Below are 16793 nucleotides of genomic sequence, written 5' to 3'. Positions count from 1 at the left end.
AAGCCGTCGCCATGAACAAGTTTTAAAGTGGTGTATAGCAGCCAAAAAAGGGTTCTTATGTGAACAAAATAAGGTGGAACTATTACAACTGGCACAGTGAAAGCAGTGGTTTTCACGGACGAATCTAAATCTGAAGTATTTCAGAAGCCATCGTCGACTTCGTGGAGAACGAGTGAGGAGTAATGTTTGGCGGCTATGGCGTGGGGATGTTTTGCAGTTGATAAAGTCAATGAGGTAACGAGAATTAATAAAAAATTAGAGAAGGAAAAATAACAAAAGGATACTCATCAACAACGCAGTTTCATCTGGCAAGAGACTTACATGTCGTGGATTTTTTTCTGAAGCAGTACAACTATCCGAGCCATGCATCTAAATTGTGCAGAGGGTTTGTCAGTAGGAAAGAAAAATGTGGTGAACAGGAGAATATGATTTGGCCAAGTTAGTCTTCTGCCTTAAATTCCATTGAAGTCTTACGTGATGGACTTGACAGGGAGAATAGATAAATGAGGTTATCTAATGTTGAAGGTCTGTGGAATAATTTACAGAAGTGTTGGACTACAGTATCTGCAAAAAACACTAAAATCTTTTCTCCAGTATGACAAGAGTTTGTGTAATTGTACTGAGGGCACAGTGTTGGTACTTTTCAGAGGCTAAAATCTAAACCATGTTGAACTGTATTTAATCACAGAGAGAGAAATTTTTATTTTGTTTGTGAATTAAGTTTGTATGTTGTGTTTGAACACTGAAACAAAATATATAGATTTTTTCGTAAGGGGTCGAGAACTTTTGACCGGTAGTGTATCTCGAAGTACTACAGGAAATTATCAGCAATGCTATTTTTTGCGAAGTGCGCTGCTCCGACGAATGTTTTTATTGGAAAGTAGAAAAGGTCTGCTGCTAAACTCTATTTGTTGTAATGGTAATCGGCATTAGAAAATGCACCCATTCCAACTGGGGTTCCAATGTAGTTGTTGCACACTCAGTTACTAGTTGGTATTTCATACAGACCGTCCTCCTCACAGTAATTTGCTAGCACTGCCCCTCCAGCTGCAATTTTCGACTGTATATGCCGTGCAAACAACAAAGATTGTTTAACAATAATTGACGCCTTTGAAATAGTTCAGTTAGTGAACGTTGGAGATAAGCGGAGAAAATAGCGGAGAATATTGTGGACATGTCGGTGGAATTAAGAAAGAATTGTAACGCGTATTTAGAAAACTGCTTTGGCAATCCTTTAGAGTATTAACTCCGACCTGACGCATTTTACTTTTTCATGTGCACAAGAAAGCGTCTCGGTTTCGCATTGTTTATTGTTATAATTGATAATTTCAACACTGAACTAACACTGCCCCTCTTTCACAGTGTATATTAAAGCGAATATATGCTCCTTTATCAAGATGATGGTCATGTCGTTGCGCCTGTAGGACACACTGTACTGAATTGTGAGGCAGTCAGCCAGTGACGCAGACAGCAATCTTGCAATTAAAAGGTCTACATTCCGTACGACGTTCAAAAACTGGTACAAATACAGCCCCGAACGTATATATAATTTATACACTTATATAAAACATCGAATATTCCAGAATATGCTTCTATTAAATGTAGAAGGAAGTCGCAGATGCCGAAATAAAATACACAAACGACTAAAAAAGGACTCGCTGAAAGGAGATCTTAGCCGAAAACCGCTTCGTTCTCAGCACGTGCCCATATGCGTAACACTGTTTTTGAAAGACGTAATGTATGTCCATTTATTTGATTTTACGATGTTGTCAGAGCTTTATCTATCGAGATGTCGTTAACTGACATTTAATTACAATAAATTATACAAAGAAGACCCGATTTTGATAAACTTCTAATCCGCTAGTGTCTTGAAACGGGATCCAGCAAGTAACAAAACAAAAAATATCAAGCACGAAAAACACCAATCACGAATATTTTTAACCAACAATACTTCGCTACCTACGTTTATTACAAAGTACCGTACCACAAGCGGCTCTTTTTTCTAGAGGTCATTAATATGATAGCATTACATCAGATCATTTTCAAAGTATTTAAGCAATAATATAGAAACACCAGCAATAAGTGCCAAAACTACAAATATGGTGACTCCTAAATTGCGTTTGTTAGGCAGAAAGTCCTTATGCATCTCATCAGTCACATTTCTCTCCATGAAGCAAAAATCTGAGGCATTTGATTCTACCTGCCACGGTCGATATGCTGCTCCTTGTGAAATTCCTCGTTGTGACGCCCTATACAATGGTTCACGTCCAAGTTCGCTTTCCCGCCTTGAGTGAGGACTGATTGACCCTTTGTTTACTACCAATGAGATCTGTGTACAGTGAAATACAAAGGCAAACTAATAAAAAGGCCAGAATATTCAGAAAACTGTTTTACAGTATTTTTTTGTGTGTCGTTTCAGAGCAAAATGATTAGAGAAACCTATGTTAAGTGTTTGGGAAACTCTACTAACAGTTATTACTCATGCAGAACGCCGTGTTTCACTATGCCGCACAGTATACCATCTTGATGTTCCCTCTGTTGGCGTATGTTTCTGCTTCATTTAGCCGTTCGGCGTGTGGAACGCGAGCTTTAAAATAGCTAATGCCCCGTGATTATTGCTGTTATTGTTGACGAGAGCGTTGAATGCCCCACAGCCCGTAGAATCATAGAAACTGTAATCTTTATCAAATGGTTCAAATGGCTCTGAGCACTATGCGACTTAACTTCTGAGGTCATCAGTCGCCTAAAACTTAGAACTAGTTAAATCTAACTAACCTAAGGACATCACACACAGCCATGCCCGAGGCAGGATTCGAACCTGCGACCGTAGCGGTCACGCGGTTCCAGACTGAAGCGCCTTTAACCGCACGGCCACACCGGCCGGCTAACCTTTATCAAACTCAATCTTCGTTGTCAATTAATTTCGCACAATATTATGATACACTGACTATAGACACGTGAAGAACAATCCACGTTATTTGTTGTCAGTGTTTCACTTTGACTGTTGTTGAGTTTACTGACTTGTGATAGCTTAACAGTGGCCAGATTAGCAGCGCACAGATTCCATTGTTCCTTGATTCTATGGCTGAGCAGACGAGACGACTCAACCCTTATTTGCCTATGATTACACACTGAAGCCATGCATGACTCTCTTGCTCAAGACGAAAGGTGACTCGTAGTAATGACTTACGGCACACAAAATGTAAATTAAAGACGCCTCAGCAAAATCTGAAATTCTCCGAACTGTGTGTTCACAAACGAGATACACACAGTTTACTGTGGCCGCTGTTAGAGGTTAGATGTAATTCACCCTTAAAAGGAACATGGTTGTAAATATGGAACTCAACTCAAAAGATACCAGAAAATACACTGTTGTTACTCTCATATTATAGCAAATAATGTTCCTACATAGGAAGAAAATAGGACTTTGTAACTAACATTACAGCACATAAATGGCAATCATGGATAAAAATATGTAGTTAACGTCACTCTGCATCAACAAAATACTCACTTCTACTTTGATGGTACTATAGTAAATAACAGTCATATGCGGTATCAATGTATTTTATTATATATCTTATGCACACTGGCACTGCGCTCTATCTGGGCTACTTGAGAGAGCAGATCAATGCAGGCCACCTCCTCCTTCTTGTCCGCTCCAGTAATAACATGGATACACAGTCTGATGTCTCTCTTGCAAAATGATTTGCATCAAAATCAAAATGCTTAAGGATGTGCTGCTGGCTTAGCACAGCAAAGAGAGTACTTGCTAACAGATGAAGGGAATAGCCCTCATTAGCAAATCCGCAGCTCGTGGACTACCTGCTAGCGTTGCTAAGTCTGGATCTCGCGGACCCGAGTTCGTTTGCCGGCTGGGTTGAGGACTTCCCTGCCCGGGAACAGGGTGTTTGTGTTGTCCTCATCATTTCATCATCATTCACGAAAGTTACTAGACTGCACTGTGTACAGATTGGGAATGTGTACGGGCGCTGGTGAACGAGCAGTTGAGCGCACGACAAACCAAACATCATCATCATTACCAAATGGTTCCGCTAAACCAGCCATAAAATTTATACGGAAGAAGAGAATAAGACTTCTTTTTAAAAAAAAAAAAAAAAAAAGCCAGTTTTATTCGAACCTTCATTAACTACCTTCACAGCGGAATTTAATGGAAGATGTGCCATCAACACAGCAATTTACATCGAACGGTAAATGCTTATCACAGAGTCATACTTGAAAATAACCTCATCACCATGAAATTTTGAAATTTCTAAGTTCTATTACACAAAGCAGATATTAGTTTTTAGGAAACAGGTGGTAAGTACTCTATTGCATTCAAATTGTAGCGCTTATCCATTATTTTTTAATAAACTTTGGGTATAACTTTATACAATTTTCAGATACAAGTGGGTAGAGAATATATGTTGCTGTCTTTTCACCCCAAAGAGAAAATACAGTCGTAAATATCATTATTGGTCTAGACGCATTAACACTTGTACTACGAGCCATATTCTAGATAAGCATCTGACTGATTGTTCCACGTAGAAACCGTTACATGCGGAAATGACAATTGAAAACAAGAAATTTTTCAAGTCAAAGAAATACCAACACGAGGAGCGTTGCGCCTTCACGGCATACACTGACTTTAAATGTCTACTGTGATGGCCGGGTGTTGTGTGCTGTCCTTAGGTTAGTTAGGTTTAAGTAGTTCTACGTTCTACGGGACTGATGACCATAGATGTTAAGTCCCATAGTGCTCAGAGCCATTTGTCTACTCATTCTTATCGCGCTCTGAAAGGGAGACTGCACTGATACATATGCAACCTTTACAGAGCAGCATGAACTATATGTTGTGACATATAGAGTTGCATGGCGGTATGACTCAGGTAAAAATCGTTTGATATCATTTGTCAGGGATAATTCTGGGAGGTGGCTGCTCAGTGAGGGAGAACAACTTGCGTGATATTTTGATCACAATAATGGCACCAACATCTCCATGATTATCCCACGGGGGAAGTTCAAACTCACATCCTTCCACAATTTGAGAAGTTATAATGACGATTTCATAACTGTGCAATTCGGTGATTTTGGTTTGCACAAAGAGCAGATCATGTCCTGCCTGAGAGCGTCAAGAAACACAGCTCGTTCTCCAGGCGAATGACGCCAAACATTACATCACAGTCCCTGGACGTAATTCGATTTATGCAAGCACTGCTTTAGAAATGCGTTCGGTGGACACGTTACCCTCTAAAGCTGCATTTGTCGAGGATGCGAAGTTCCACTCATGACGAATAATGTGGTCTTTCCTTATAAATACCTGCATTTCAAAGAGAGTCTCAACGAAGCCACATTGTCTGACATACCCTCATTCAACAGTAATCTTACAGGCAATACCATCACGAATTCCGAGTATAAGCAGCTGGTAAATGTTTAGCAGAAATACAGCGTCTATGATTTAGGGGAGTAGGCAAAGCTGTACATGGGTATGGACGTACGACTACTTGCAAATATTTTGGAGAAGTTCTGGATAGTATGTATGACCACATACACTTTGAATTCCACATTATATTACACGTCGACAATGAATTTTTTATCAATGTCAACATGGTTTTCTGTTTCGAATGCACCATGCACGGTGGACTTAGGCAATGTGTGCACAGACACGCCAAGGCAAACAAGACGTGAATGGGCGGACAGTTCAAATCATATGAGTATGAGAGTTACATCACGTATCTTCGTGTTAACAACTTATACGGATATGCCACGCAACATAATCTGTCTGTTCGGAAGTTTCGATGGCTGTCTGAGGAGGACAGCCATATATTAGGTGATTTCAAAGGTGTGGCAGCTGGTCTGGTAAAGGATATAGTGTGGAAGGTAGACTTGGCATATCCTGCTAGATTGCATGATAGGCTCAGCCATGGAGCACCTCGTCCAATGAAAGGACTCCACCCTCTAACTAATGACGGCACTGGGTTGAATACAGAGACGCATTATGCACTGCAGATATCTCCAGCAACGTATCTGAGTAGCGTCACCCATGGCATATCTTTCAAGTGAAGTCGGTGGTTGAGGAAGTATATTGACGTTAAAACGGAACGGAGAGCGCTTGTGACTGGTGACGTAGAGAAATATTTTTTAAAAATTGATGAATAGTGCTATTTTCAAGAAAACCACCGCGAAATTCATGAAGTTTACTGCTGAGAGAGGCGTTATGGCGGCATTATTATGCCGCTTGGCCAAATTTTAAACAGGCCACATCCTTCAGCCAAGGATTAGTCGTTCTGGAGATGGATAAGTTTTCGATGGAGTTCATGACAGCTGTTCATGTTTGTATGTGTATATCGGACATTTCCTAACTCCATGTGCAGCTCTTTCACTATTCCTTTCTGAAGACCAAACTCACTGACACAAAGTTACTTTATATGGATGAAGACTGTTTCATCTACTGGATGAAAGACTGCAATCCATATAAAGTAACGAGGTACGGTCCGGAGGAATTCGACACGGCTGGATATTCGACCAACAATACTCACACTTTACACCTCATATAACAAGAGGGTTATCAGAATCACATTTTCTCGTTTTTCAAGCCGCATCAATTCGAATAAAATTCTCAAGGTTTCTATGGCTATCTCCGCCATCGTTGTGAGGAGCAGGTGATAGCACTATGTTCTGATTTTGTAACCACGAATGTGGCGGCTGGCACCAATCAGAGAGGGCCGAAACGATGCGAGCGAGGAAGGTGAGGTGGGCAGCTCGTAGCAACTCCGGACCGCCGCGGTACCGGTTGACATCAGGTGGCGCAAGAGCCCGGCGACACGTTTGGAACTGCCTCCCTGCAAGCGTTAAGCATCCGCCGTGGTTTCCTTTCGACACACAGAGCCCGCCACCACGCACTACTCACTGTGTGCCTCATGACTTGTTATAATTGTTGTTGTTCATTCTAATCTCGGTCGTCTATTTTATAACGGAATCCCATTACGTTCACCTACAAGCCAAGACTCTCGTTTCTCAATCAGTATTTTATGTCCGTTTACCAGGCAATGCTCAGCTACGGCCGACTTGTCAAACTTCTATTTTTTATTTTTTTATTTTTTTTTTTTTAGATGTCTCTCGTGCTCGGTACGACGTGCTGAACTGTCTGACCTACGTAGAAGCTGCTATACCGGCAACGGCACCATACGCAAAGGGCACACGAAGAGCTATGTCGTCTTTAATATGGCGCAGCACATCTTATATTTTGGGCTGGGCTGCAACACTGGTGTCAATCCATGTCTCTACAATACACGTCCTAACTTGCTGCACATTGTCCCATAGTGTGTCACCTACTCTACAGCAAAAATTTTCTTAGCCTGCTTTTTCTCTACTTGTTTACACGTTGTAGTAAGCAAGGAAGACTATAGGCCGTTTAAAGTTAGTTGCGACATTTGACAGTTCAGTACGGATCGAGTGGAGGAAAGCGTAGTCGCCAGCGTGTGCTGAACGCGTCAGAATGCGAAGATGAACCCAGACCTGCTGGGTGCGTAAACTGTCGGCCACGCAAGCTGCTCCATCTGCATTCTTTTTCAAACGGTTTTGGAGAAACTATATGGTAGTAAACAGTGAGCTTCATTCGTCACCTTCATGACCAGTTACCTATTGCTTCGTTAATGGGCATAGTTATTGTAATACTTCGGTATTAGCTAAACTACTGCGAGAAATTCTTAAAGTTTGAAGTGAAAAATAGGTATCGATACGAATTTTCGAGTGATGTGATATGTCATATGTTTCTGCATATAAAATTTAGGCAACATATTGTATTACTTATTTAACCTCGAAGGATATCGTTATTTATCTCCAACGTCCAGAAAATGGAATGTGTGTAAACGTTTCCGTTACGAACGCACAAGCCACTGAAAAAGGCAGAATGAAATATTCATAAAGCCCTCGTAACTCATAAACGGTCTGAGATATCCAAACAAGATTTTGGCAAATGATAGAATTCAAAGAGCAGAGCATTTTTCCATATGATTAATATGTGAAACTTCCATGTCTACCACGGTATTCATTCAACTACAGAAGTTTTTAAAAGAAATGATGTTACGTTCAAGGACCATCAGTAGCCTATGAAACGAAAATTGCTGTGGGTTTTGGAACAATGTAAATGAACAAGCTGCGCATTTATTTATATACTGATAATGGGCTTTCTCATAGATAATGATATGTCTCGCCCTCTGTTGCTACTTTAATAATACGCTCTTTTATGATTCTGCCACTATTTCAACTGCAGTAGAATCTTAGTGAGATGTATATCTGTAAATTCTGCTGTGACTAGTCAAAAGAAGTAGTTGCTAACACAACTATAAGGGAAGCGAAGTATTATTCAAAACTCGACACAGTCCTTCATGAATCCGTGTCTCCTTAAATAAGTTTTTGGTATGGCAGACAACTTGACACCAGCCCTGTGATGTAACATTTGCAATGACTTCTTTTGTCAGCATTTCAATCTCAATGAGAGTAAATTTCTTATTTTTGCCACATTACTTTTCACCTAGGCCCATATATTCTCAGTCGAATTTGAATGTGGGCGATATGGGGGAAGCCTGATTAAACTATGCCCTTTAGCGATAGCCAGTTCGTCGACCTGGTAGAGTGGAGTTCTTGGCTTGTACAGTACTACAAGTTCCATTAGCTTCGCCTTACACAAGCTAGGTTCAATTTATCCAGTCGAATATTTCTTTGAACCAAGAGACAAATTTCCGCTTTCCTTCGCTGCATTGTTGGAGCTTTATCCATCACAACCGAGTGATATTGCGCATTGTCCATTGCTTTACGAATCCGGAGGAATACTTTGCATCAGAACATTATATTCAAAGCCGATGACCGTATTTTTACGACTTCAGCACCACTTGTTAGCAGCAGACACAGTGGCTGCGCCAAAGACTGAGACGGCGTGGAGTTTTACAATTATTTATTGAACTTTCTTTACAATTACTCCCTCGCTGCCCAGCCCTGCGGATCCTTCTGCCTGGCTGCTGCTGTGTAGATTCTCTGACAATGCGCGCAACGCCAGTCGCTGATCGCAATCGGTAGCCTCAGGCCACTAGTGCTCCGCTGAAGCCAGGATGGCGTGTGGTTGAGATAAACTCGTCGCCGCTCGGCGCCCCAGTACGGGCACGCCCACGGAGCCGCGTCGCCGTGAGGTCAGCTGCCGACGCCTGCTGCACCGGCGGCTGGGAAGCCGTCAGTCGCGATGTCCGCGAGGTCCCGTCTTGGATGGACCACGCGGCGTGGGGCCTGGTTGCCGTGAAGTCCGGGCGTCAGTCCCCGGCGGCGCCTGTGACCAAGACCGAGCTGCGGCCGGTGCTGCTGGAAGTTCTCGCTGTAGTTAGTCAGCCATGGTGCCGATCGAACTCGGGCCGACCTCCAGAGCTGAAGTCGACATCTGGCGGCGACGGATGACTCCTGTGAGCTGGAACAGACTTCCGGAATCGTCTCCTACGAAGATTGAACATTCGGACACGGACCACTTCCGTCCTCAGATCTGAACTGCTTCCTAATGGCTTCTGTCTGTTGCTGCCTGCGCTCCACTATTTATATCCGGCAGGTAGACGTTCTTTTTTACCCTCGGCAGTAGCTTTTTGTTATTACTCCCGCAGTATATTGCAGCATAGCTTAGCGTGCTGGCCTCACTTCCCCTTACTCAGCACTCTCCAGGCTTCGCTCGGCGCTCGGTCTGTGTGCGTCCTTGCGTCAGCCTGCTGGTAGACTGCTGCTGTCAGCAAGGCTATCTGTGCCTGTCTACTTCCCAACGCGTTGGTCGCCGGCGTGCCTCTGTTTCGCCATTCTCCACTGAATGAAGCAATTCTTACTACATGTGACCGCAACATTATTGTAGGTTGAGCGCTTTTACTGCGAATCTCGTGTTCACACGTGCTGTACTGTTGTTATTAATGTAGCGTCAACACGAAACACTCGTTCACAACACCTGACGTCTGTAGAGCACTTCAACGCCAGAAAATATCACTTTACTACGAGAGCTAATAGACGCGACACCACATGGTACTTTTTATCCACGACGTGGCAACAGGGGCGCTGTGCCATGCGAACTGCTCATGGCGTGGTAGGAAAAGCCGGCTCACCATTGGTGTTACCTGGGCCAAGACGTCATGTCTCCACCTGTGAGCCAAACGTCAAAAGTAGGAACTAATTTTAAACGCACTGTAGTCATCAGATTTTAATTATATAAGAAAAACTGCAGTCTACGTACTAAAAGATTTTGTACATAAATTTTTTTTATTTACTAATATAAAAATTTGTGTGATTCATTATGTATGTGAAAGACCTTACACATTTTATTATTTAGAATATTTCGCACCATGCAGATATTTTTCTAACTCAGTCTGCAATTCGTTCTCATGCTCTGATCACTTTCCTACCTGGTAAACTACATTACAACCTCCAAACAATCTAAGAGGGCTGCACAGATTGTGTCCTACATCATTCATCGGTACATAAATTAAGATCAGCAGAGAGAGAGGTTGTAACGCTCCCTTGGGGATCCCCAGATGTCACTTCGTTTTGAGTAGATGGCTTCGTATCAGTTATTACGAACTGTGCTCTCTGTGACAGGAAATCGGAAATCCAGGCGCAAAACTGATACGATACTCCAGAAACCAACAATTTGGTTAGAAACCTTTTATGAGACGGTGTCAAAAGACTCCTGGAAATCTAGGAGTATGTAAGAAATCTGAGATACTCGGACGACAGCACTGAAGACATCACTCAGAGCGTCTTGTGAATAACGAGGCAGTTATTTCACAAATACAATACTTCCTTCGTCCGCGCTGCTTATGTCTCAGTAGATCGGCTTTGTCGAGGTATTTCATAATAACGGAACACAGTATATGTTAGAGAAACCTATTACAAATGTTAATCGTAAGCCCTGAAGATAGCACGAGTCGACAGGATAAATGTTGAAGACTTTGGCTTCCAGTGGCTTTCGTGTCAGTTTGTGCATTACCATAGTACATTCAGTTGTTGCCGGGGTAACATAAAGCTACAAAATTATTTTTCAGCTAAGATAATCTTAAATTTGGAAATTTGTGGTAAGCTCTTACAGGACCAAACTGCAGACGTCAGCGGTCTCTAAGCCTACACACTACTTAATCTAACTTTAAGTTATCGCTATAGACAACACACACACACATTCCCGAGGGAGGACTTGAACCTCCGTGGGGTGGAAGGGGGGGGGAGGAGGGTGTGAGCTGCACGTACCGTGACAAGGCACCTCAGACGGCGCGGATAACTAACACGCGCGGCAAGATAATCTTAAACAGGATGACACAAAATACGTGTTTGAAAGTATTTGTTTTCTGTGGTTTAATTGTGTGCTGTAAATGACTCTCGTTGTGATATTGCTGCGTTGTATCCCTGCAAATTCTATAGCTCACTCACCGATTTCTCAGTTCGCATTTCATTATGAAAGCTCTAACTTCGGTACTGCGTTTGTTGATGGCGAAGGCGTTTTACGCTAATCGTAGGGTTGAGACGCACATTCAGCAGGACAATTCGGCCAAGAATAAAACCCCCGGAATGGCCCATTTCTCGGTGAGATTCTACTACAGAGCTGAAGTAAAATTGTAATGACAACAGTAAAGCAACCTCTGATACAGATTTTTCTGTAATGTCACCCCTGTTGTTTAACAGATTGCTGAATTATATCCAAAAGACAAAATATCTATATGGTTCCAGAAAGGGCCAGTCAGGACGACCAGTCTCAGTTGTAGCCCTAGGGAGTGTGCGAGTGCGAACTTATTCAGTGAGGAGTCCACGACATCAACAATACATGCAGCACAGTAACTCAGGATGTCACGACGAAGTCTCCAGAGATTAATGAAAAAGAAACTATGTCAACGGTGCCATCCATTGAAGAACAGGGATTTGAAGCGGCCATAGTCTTTTGGAAATGAGATGACTGAGGCCTCTGAAAATGGAATCAGACCTGTCTTACAGATGAGCCACACTTTCGTCTCCTTAGGTACATCAACAAACAGAACTGGCACTACCAAAGTGGCGAGAATCCACACTTTCTAGCTACTACTCGATCTCATCAACAAAAAGTCACTGTATGGTGCCCACTTAGTACACAGTGTACTAAAATGCCCATTTTTATAGCGGGGCCTATTAAAGCATATCAATAAAGCTAGGTATTGCAACATGAATTTGTACCGGCTACACGATGCGACGGAATGCTTCGAAACTACTGCATCATGCTAGACGGAGCACGTTTATATCGTACTGCGGCCGTCTTAGATTTCTCTCGAGAGACATCCAGGGATGAGAGCATTGCCCTGGCACCTTAGCATTCACTGTGCATGGTTTAGAATGACGCCGTTATAGTGCCGATATCAGGTGGGGTGGTTGATTATTTCACATGAGATTATCAGAAGGACAGACCTTTCAAAGATGCACCTGCAACAATCCTATTTGTTGGTGCTGCGGTTTCCAGAGAAATTCGAGCATTGTAAAATAATGATAATCAGAAAGTTATCACGGAATTCAGTTCAAGGATCTACGCATTCATTGCTGCAGAAGGGAAACACTTTGAAAACCTTCAGTATTTAACTTCAGGTTGCCTGCTATAGCATAAATGTGATGGCAACAATCTGTAACCCCATATTTTGTCGCAATAGTCAAAAACTTCGTAACACTCATTTTGCGCCAACCTGTAAGTAGGAGCCGTGTACTCGTATAAGACATGGGATGCTGTGGAGTTGCTGAAAATTGTGGAAGAGAGAGAGAGAGAGAGAGAGGCGACGATCGCGACGGCGCCGTTGTCGAAGACCACTGCCGGAAACAATTTTGGAAGGCGCACCCTGGGGGAGAATACAGTGTTATAGCAGGAGCGGCCGAGGCCTGGACGAGACGTCGGTCAGCTGTGGAGGCGGGCGGCGGGGCTGTCTGGGGCGACAGCGTAGTGCGCTCGCACTCTGTCCGCATGGCGGCTTTTTCAGTGCAAGAAGACGCGGAATTCACAGGCTGTCTTAGAAGGTTAACTTAGCTACTCTACATCACCGCTTCCGTCCACGTTATTGGTACATGGGGCGTTGGCCAGAAATGAAAGTGACAGAAGCGGGAGCACCAGGTGCCCAAAGGTTTAGAAAAGGAAATAGAGTAGGAGCAAGCAGGAGTCGCACTCTGAGGGTTCATACAAACTTAATTACGTATATAAACAGTTCATCCATCGCGGCAGTCGACAGTCTGTTATCGGCACTGATACTGGCAAGATGCCATTCCTGGGAAGTCCAAGACTTTTGAGAATGCTTCAATTATAAGTTAAATATCGGACAACAAGTGAGAAAAGAAATATTTTTTGTGTGATATAATTACATATAACAATTTTCAGATATTTTTCCTTTGCGTATGCGGTGAAACATCGCACGTTTCCAAATTTCACGATTCCAGGTCAAGGGGAGGTATCCTATAGGTCCTGAATGAGATTTTCACTCTGCAGCGGAGTCTGCGCTGATATGAAACTTCCTAGCAGATTAAAACTGTGTGCCGGACCGAGACTAGAACTCGGGACCTTTGCCTATCGCGGGCAAGTGCTCTACCAACTGAGCTCCCCAAGCACGACTCACGCCCCGTCCTCACAGCTTTACTTCCGCCAGTACCTCGTCTCCTACCTTCCAAACTTTACAGAACCTCTACTGCGAACCTTGCAATAACTAGCACTCCTGAACGAAAGGATATTGCGGAGACACGGCTTAGCCACAGCCTGGGGGATGTTTCCAGAGTGAGATTCTCACTATGCAGCGGAGTGTGCGCTGATATGAAACTTCCTAGCAGATTAAAACTGTGTGCTGTGAGGACGGGGCCTGAGTCTTGCTTCGGTAGCTCAGTTGGTAGAGCACTTGCCCGCGAAAGGCAAAGGTCCCGAGTTCGAGTCTCGGTCGGGCACACAGTTTTAATCTGCTAGGAAGTTTCATATCAGCGCACACTCCGCTGCAGAGTGAAACTCTCATTCTGGAAACATCCCCCAGGCTGTGGCTAAGCCATGTCTCCGCAATATCCTTTCTTTCAGGAGTGCTAGTTCTGCAAGGTTCGCAGAAGAACTTCTGTAAAGTTTGGAAGGTAGGAGGCGAGGTACTGGGGGATGTAAAACTGTGAGGACGGGGCGTAAGTCGTGCTTGGGTAGCTCAGTTGGTAGAGCACTTGCCCGCGAAAGGCAAAGGTCCCGAGTTCGAGTCTCGGTCGGGCACACAGTTTTAATCTGCCAGGAAGTTTCATATCAGCGCACACTCCGCTGCAGAGTGAAAATCTCATTCTGTTAACATCCCCCAGGCTGTGGCTAAGCCATGTCTCCGCAATATCCTTTCTTTCAGGAGTGCTAGTTCTGCAAGGTTCGCAGAAGAGCTTCTGTAAAGTTTGGAAGGTAGGAGGCGAGGTACTGGGGGATGTAAGGCTGTGAGGACGGGGCGTGAGTCGTGCTTGGGTAGCTCAGTTGGTAGAGCACTTGCCCGCGAAAGGCAAAGGTCCCGAGTTCGAGTCTCAGTCCGGCACACAGTTTTAATCTGCTAGGAAGTTTCATATCCTATAGTTATTGATGAGTGAAATTCCGAGTATCAAAATAATGACATACAGGGTGACAATTATTCAACTCAATGAAAAAAAACGTAAATTAGTTACATACTACAGCATACACACCTTTCATTCAACATGTGAACGTCACTACAGATATTCGGATTTAGTTATGACATGTTCGGTATGCCTGCATCCTTGGGGATGATGTGGCGCAGGTGAATAGCAAAATTCTGCAAGACTCGCTGCTGTCGATGACCCCCTGAACGCCTGTTTTCAGATCAGCAATTGTTTTTGGGCTATTGCTGTACACCTTGTTTTCAATATAGACCTACAAGAAGGAGTCGTAAGTGTTCAGATCCGGAAACTATGATGGTCAATCGAGGCCCATGACAGTGACCTTTTGGTACCCAATAGGCAGAATGTGGTCCTCAAAGTGCTCCTGCAGGGCATCAGACACTCTCCTACTCAGATGGGGTCGAGTTCCGTCTCGCATGAAGCACATTCTGTCGAAATTAGGGTCATTTTAAATGACAGGGACGAAATTATCTTCCAGAACCTTCACGTACCATTTGGTAGTTACCGGGCCATGAAGGAATATCGCACCGATTATTCCGTGACTGGCCATTGCTCACCACATAGTCACCCAATGAGGGTGAAGAGACTTCTCGAACACAAAATGCGGATTCTCAGTCCCCCCAAATGCGCGACTTTTGCTTATTGACGAATCCATCCAAATGAAAGGGGTTTAATTGCTAAAACAAACCGTGCATGAGCGTCCTAATTCCCATCATGCCCGCGGCCGACTGTGCAGTTTGGACGTCCTAACTCAAAGAAGCTACGAGGTGCATTCAAGTTCTAAGGCCGCCGATTTTTTTTCTCCGGACTGGAAAGAGATAGAAACACGCGCATTGTTTTAAAATGAGGCCGAGTTCAGTGTCAATACGTCCCAGAGACGACAGCACCGTACGGCAGATGGAATTTTACCGCCAGCGGCGAGAATGAGAACTGTTTTAAATATTTAAAATGGCGACGTTTTCCTTACTTGAACAGCGTGCAATCATTCGTTTTCTGAATTTGCGTGGTGTGAAACCAATTGAAATTCATCGACAGTTGAAGGAGACATGTGGTGATGGAGCTATGGATGTGTCGAAAGTGCGTTCGTGGGTGCGACAGTTTAATGAAGGCAGAACATCGTGTGACAACAAACCGAAACAACCTCGGGCTCGCACAAGCCGGTCTGACAACATGATCGAGAAAGTGGAGAGAATTGTTTTCGGGGATCGCCGAATGACTGTTGAACAGATCGCCTCCAGAGTTGGCATTTCTATGGGCTCTGTGCACACAATCCTGCATGACGACCTGAAAATGCGAAAAGTGTCATCCAGGTGGGTGACACGAATGCTGACGGACGACCACATGCCTGCCCGTGTGGCATGTTGCCAAGCAATGTTGACGCGTAACGACAGCATGAATGGGACTTTCTTTTCGTCGGTTGTGACAATGGATGAGACGTGGATGCCATTTTTCAATCCAGAAAGAAAGCGGCAGTCAGCTCAATGGAAGCACACAGATTCACCGCCACCAAAAATATTTCGGGTAACAGCCAGTGCTGAAAAAATGATAGTGTCCATGTTCTGGGACAGCGAGGACGTAAACCTTACCCATTGCATTCCAAAGGTCACTAAGGTAACAGGTGCATCCTACGAAAATGTTTTGAAGAACAAATTCCTTCCAGCACTGCAACAAAAACGTCCGGGAAGGGCTGCGCGTGTGCTGTTTCACCAAGACAACGCACCCGCACATCGAGCTAACGTTACGCAACAGTTTCTTCGTGATAACAACTTTGAAGTGATTCCTCATGCTCCCTACTCACCTGACCTGGCTCCTAGTGACTTTTGGCTTTTTCCAACAATGAAAGACACTCTCCGTGGCCGCACATTCACCAGCCATGCTGCTATTGCCTCAGCGATTTTCCAGTGGTCAAATCAGACTCCTAAAGAAGCCTTCGCCGCTGCCATGGAATCATGGCGTCAGCATTGTGAAAAATGTGTACGTCTGCAGGGCGATTACGTCGAGAAGTAACGCCAGTTTCATCGATTTCGGATGAGTAGTTGATTAGAAAAAAATTCGGAGGCCTTAGAACTTGAATGCACCTCGTACTTCGATTTTATTTCACCTAGTTCAATAAGTGTCACCCTGTAAATGGCTGCACCTTTTGACTGCAT

At 43.8% G+C, this 16793-nt stretch overlaps 1 protein-coding gene across 1 annotated transcript in view; it reads right to left on the bottom strand.

The window, feature by feature from the left end:
- The window catches only part of LOC126092789 (uncharacterized), a 133369-nt gene extending 120385 nt beyond the window's left edge, over positions 1-12984 (bottom strand). Inside the window, exon 1 of the mRNA XM_049908517.1 lies at positions 12860-12984. Within this exon, the coding sequence (XP_049764474.1) occupies positions 12860-12984 (125 nt within the window). The remainder of the gene's footprint in view (positions 1-12859) is intronic.
- Between the last annotated feature and the right edge of the window lie 3809 nt (positions 12985-16793).

The sequence above is a fragment of the Schistocerca cancellata genome, chromosome 7 (genome assembly GCF_023864275.1).
Source record: "Schistocerca cancellata isolate TAMUIC-IGC-003103 chromosome 7, iqSchCanc2.1, whole genome shotgun sequence".
NCBI classification, from domain to species: domain Eukaryota; kingdom Metazoa; phylum Arthropoda; class Insecta; order Orthoptera; family Acrididae; genus Schistocerca; species Schistocerca cancellata.
This window is presented reverse-complemented; position numbering and strand designations above follow the sequence as displayed.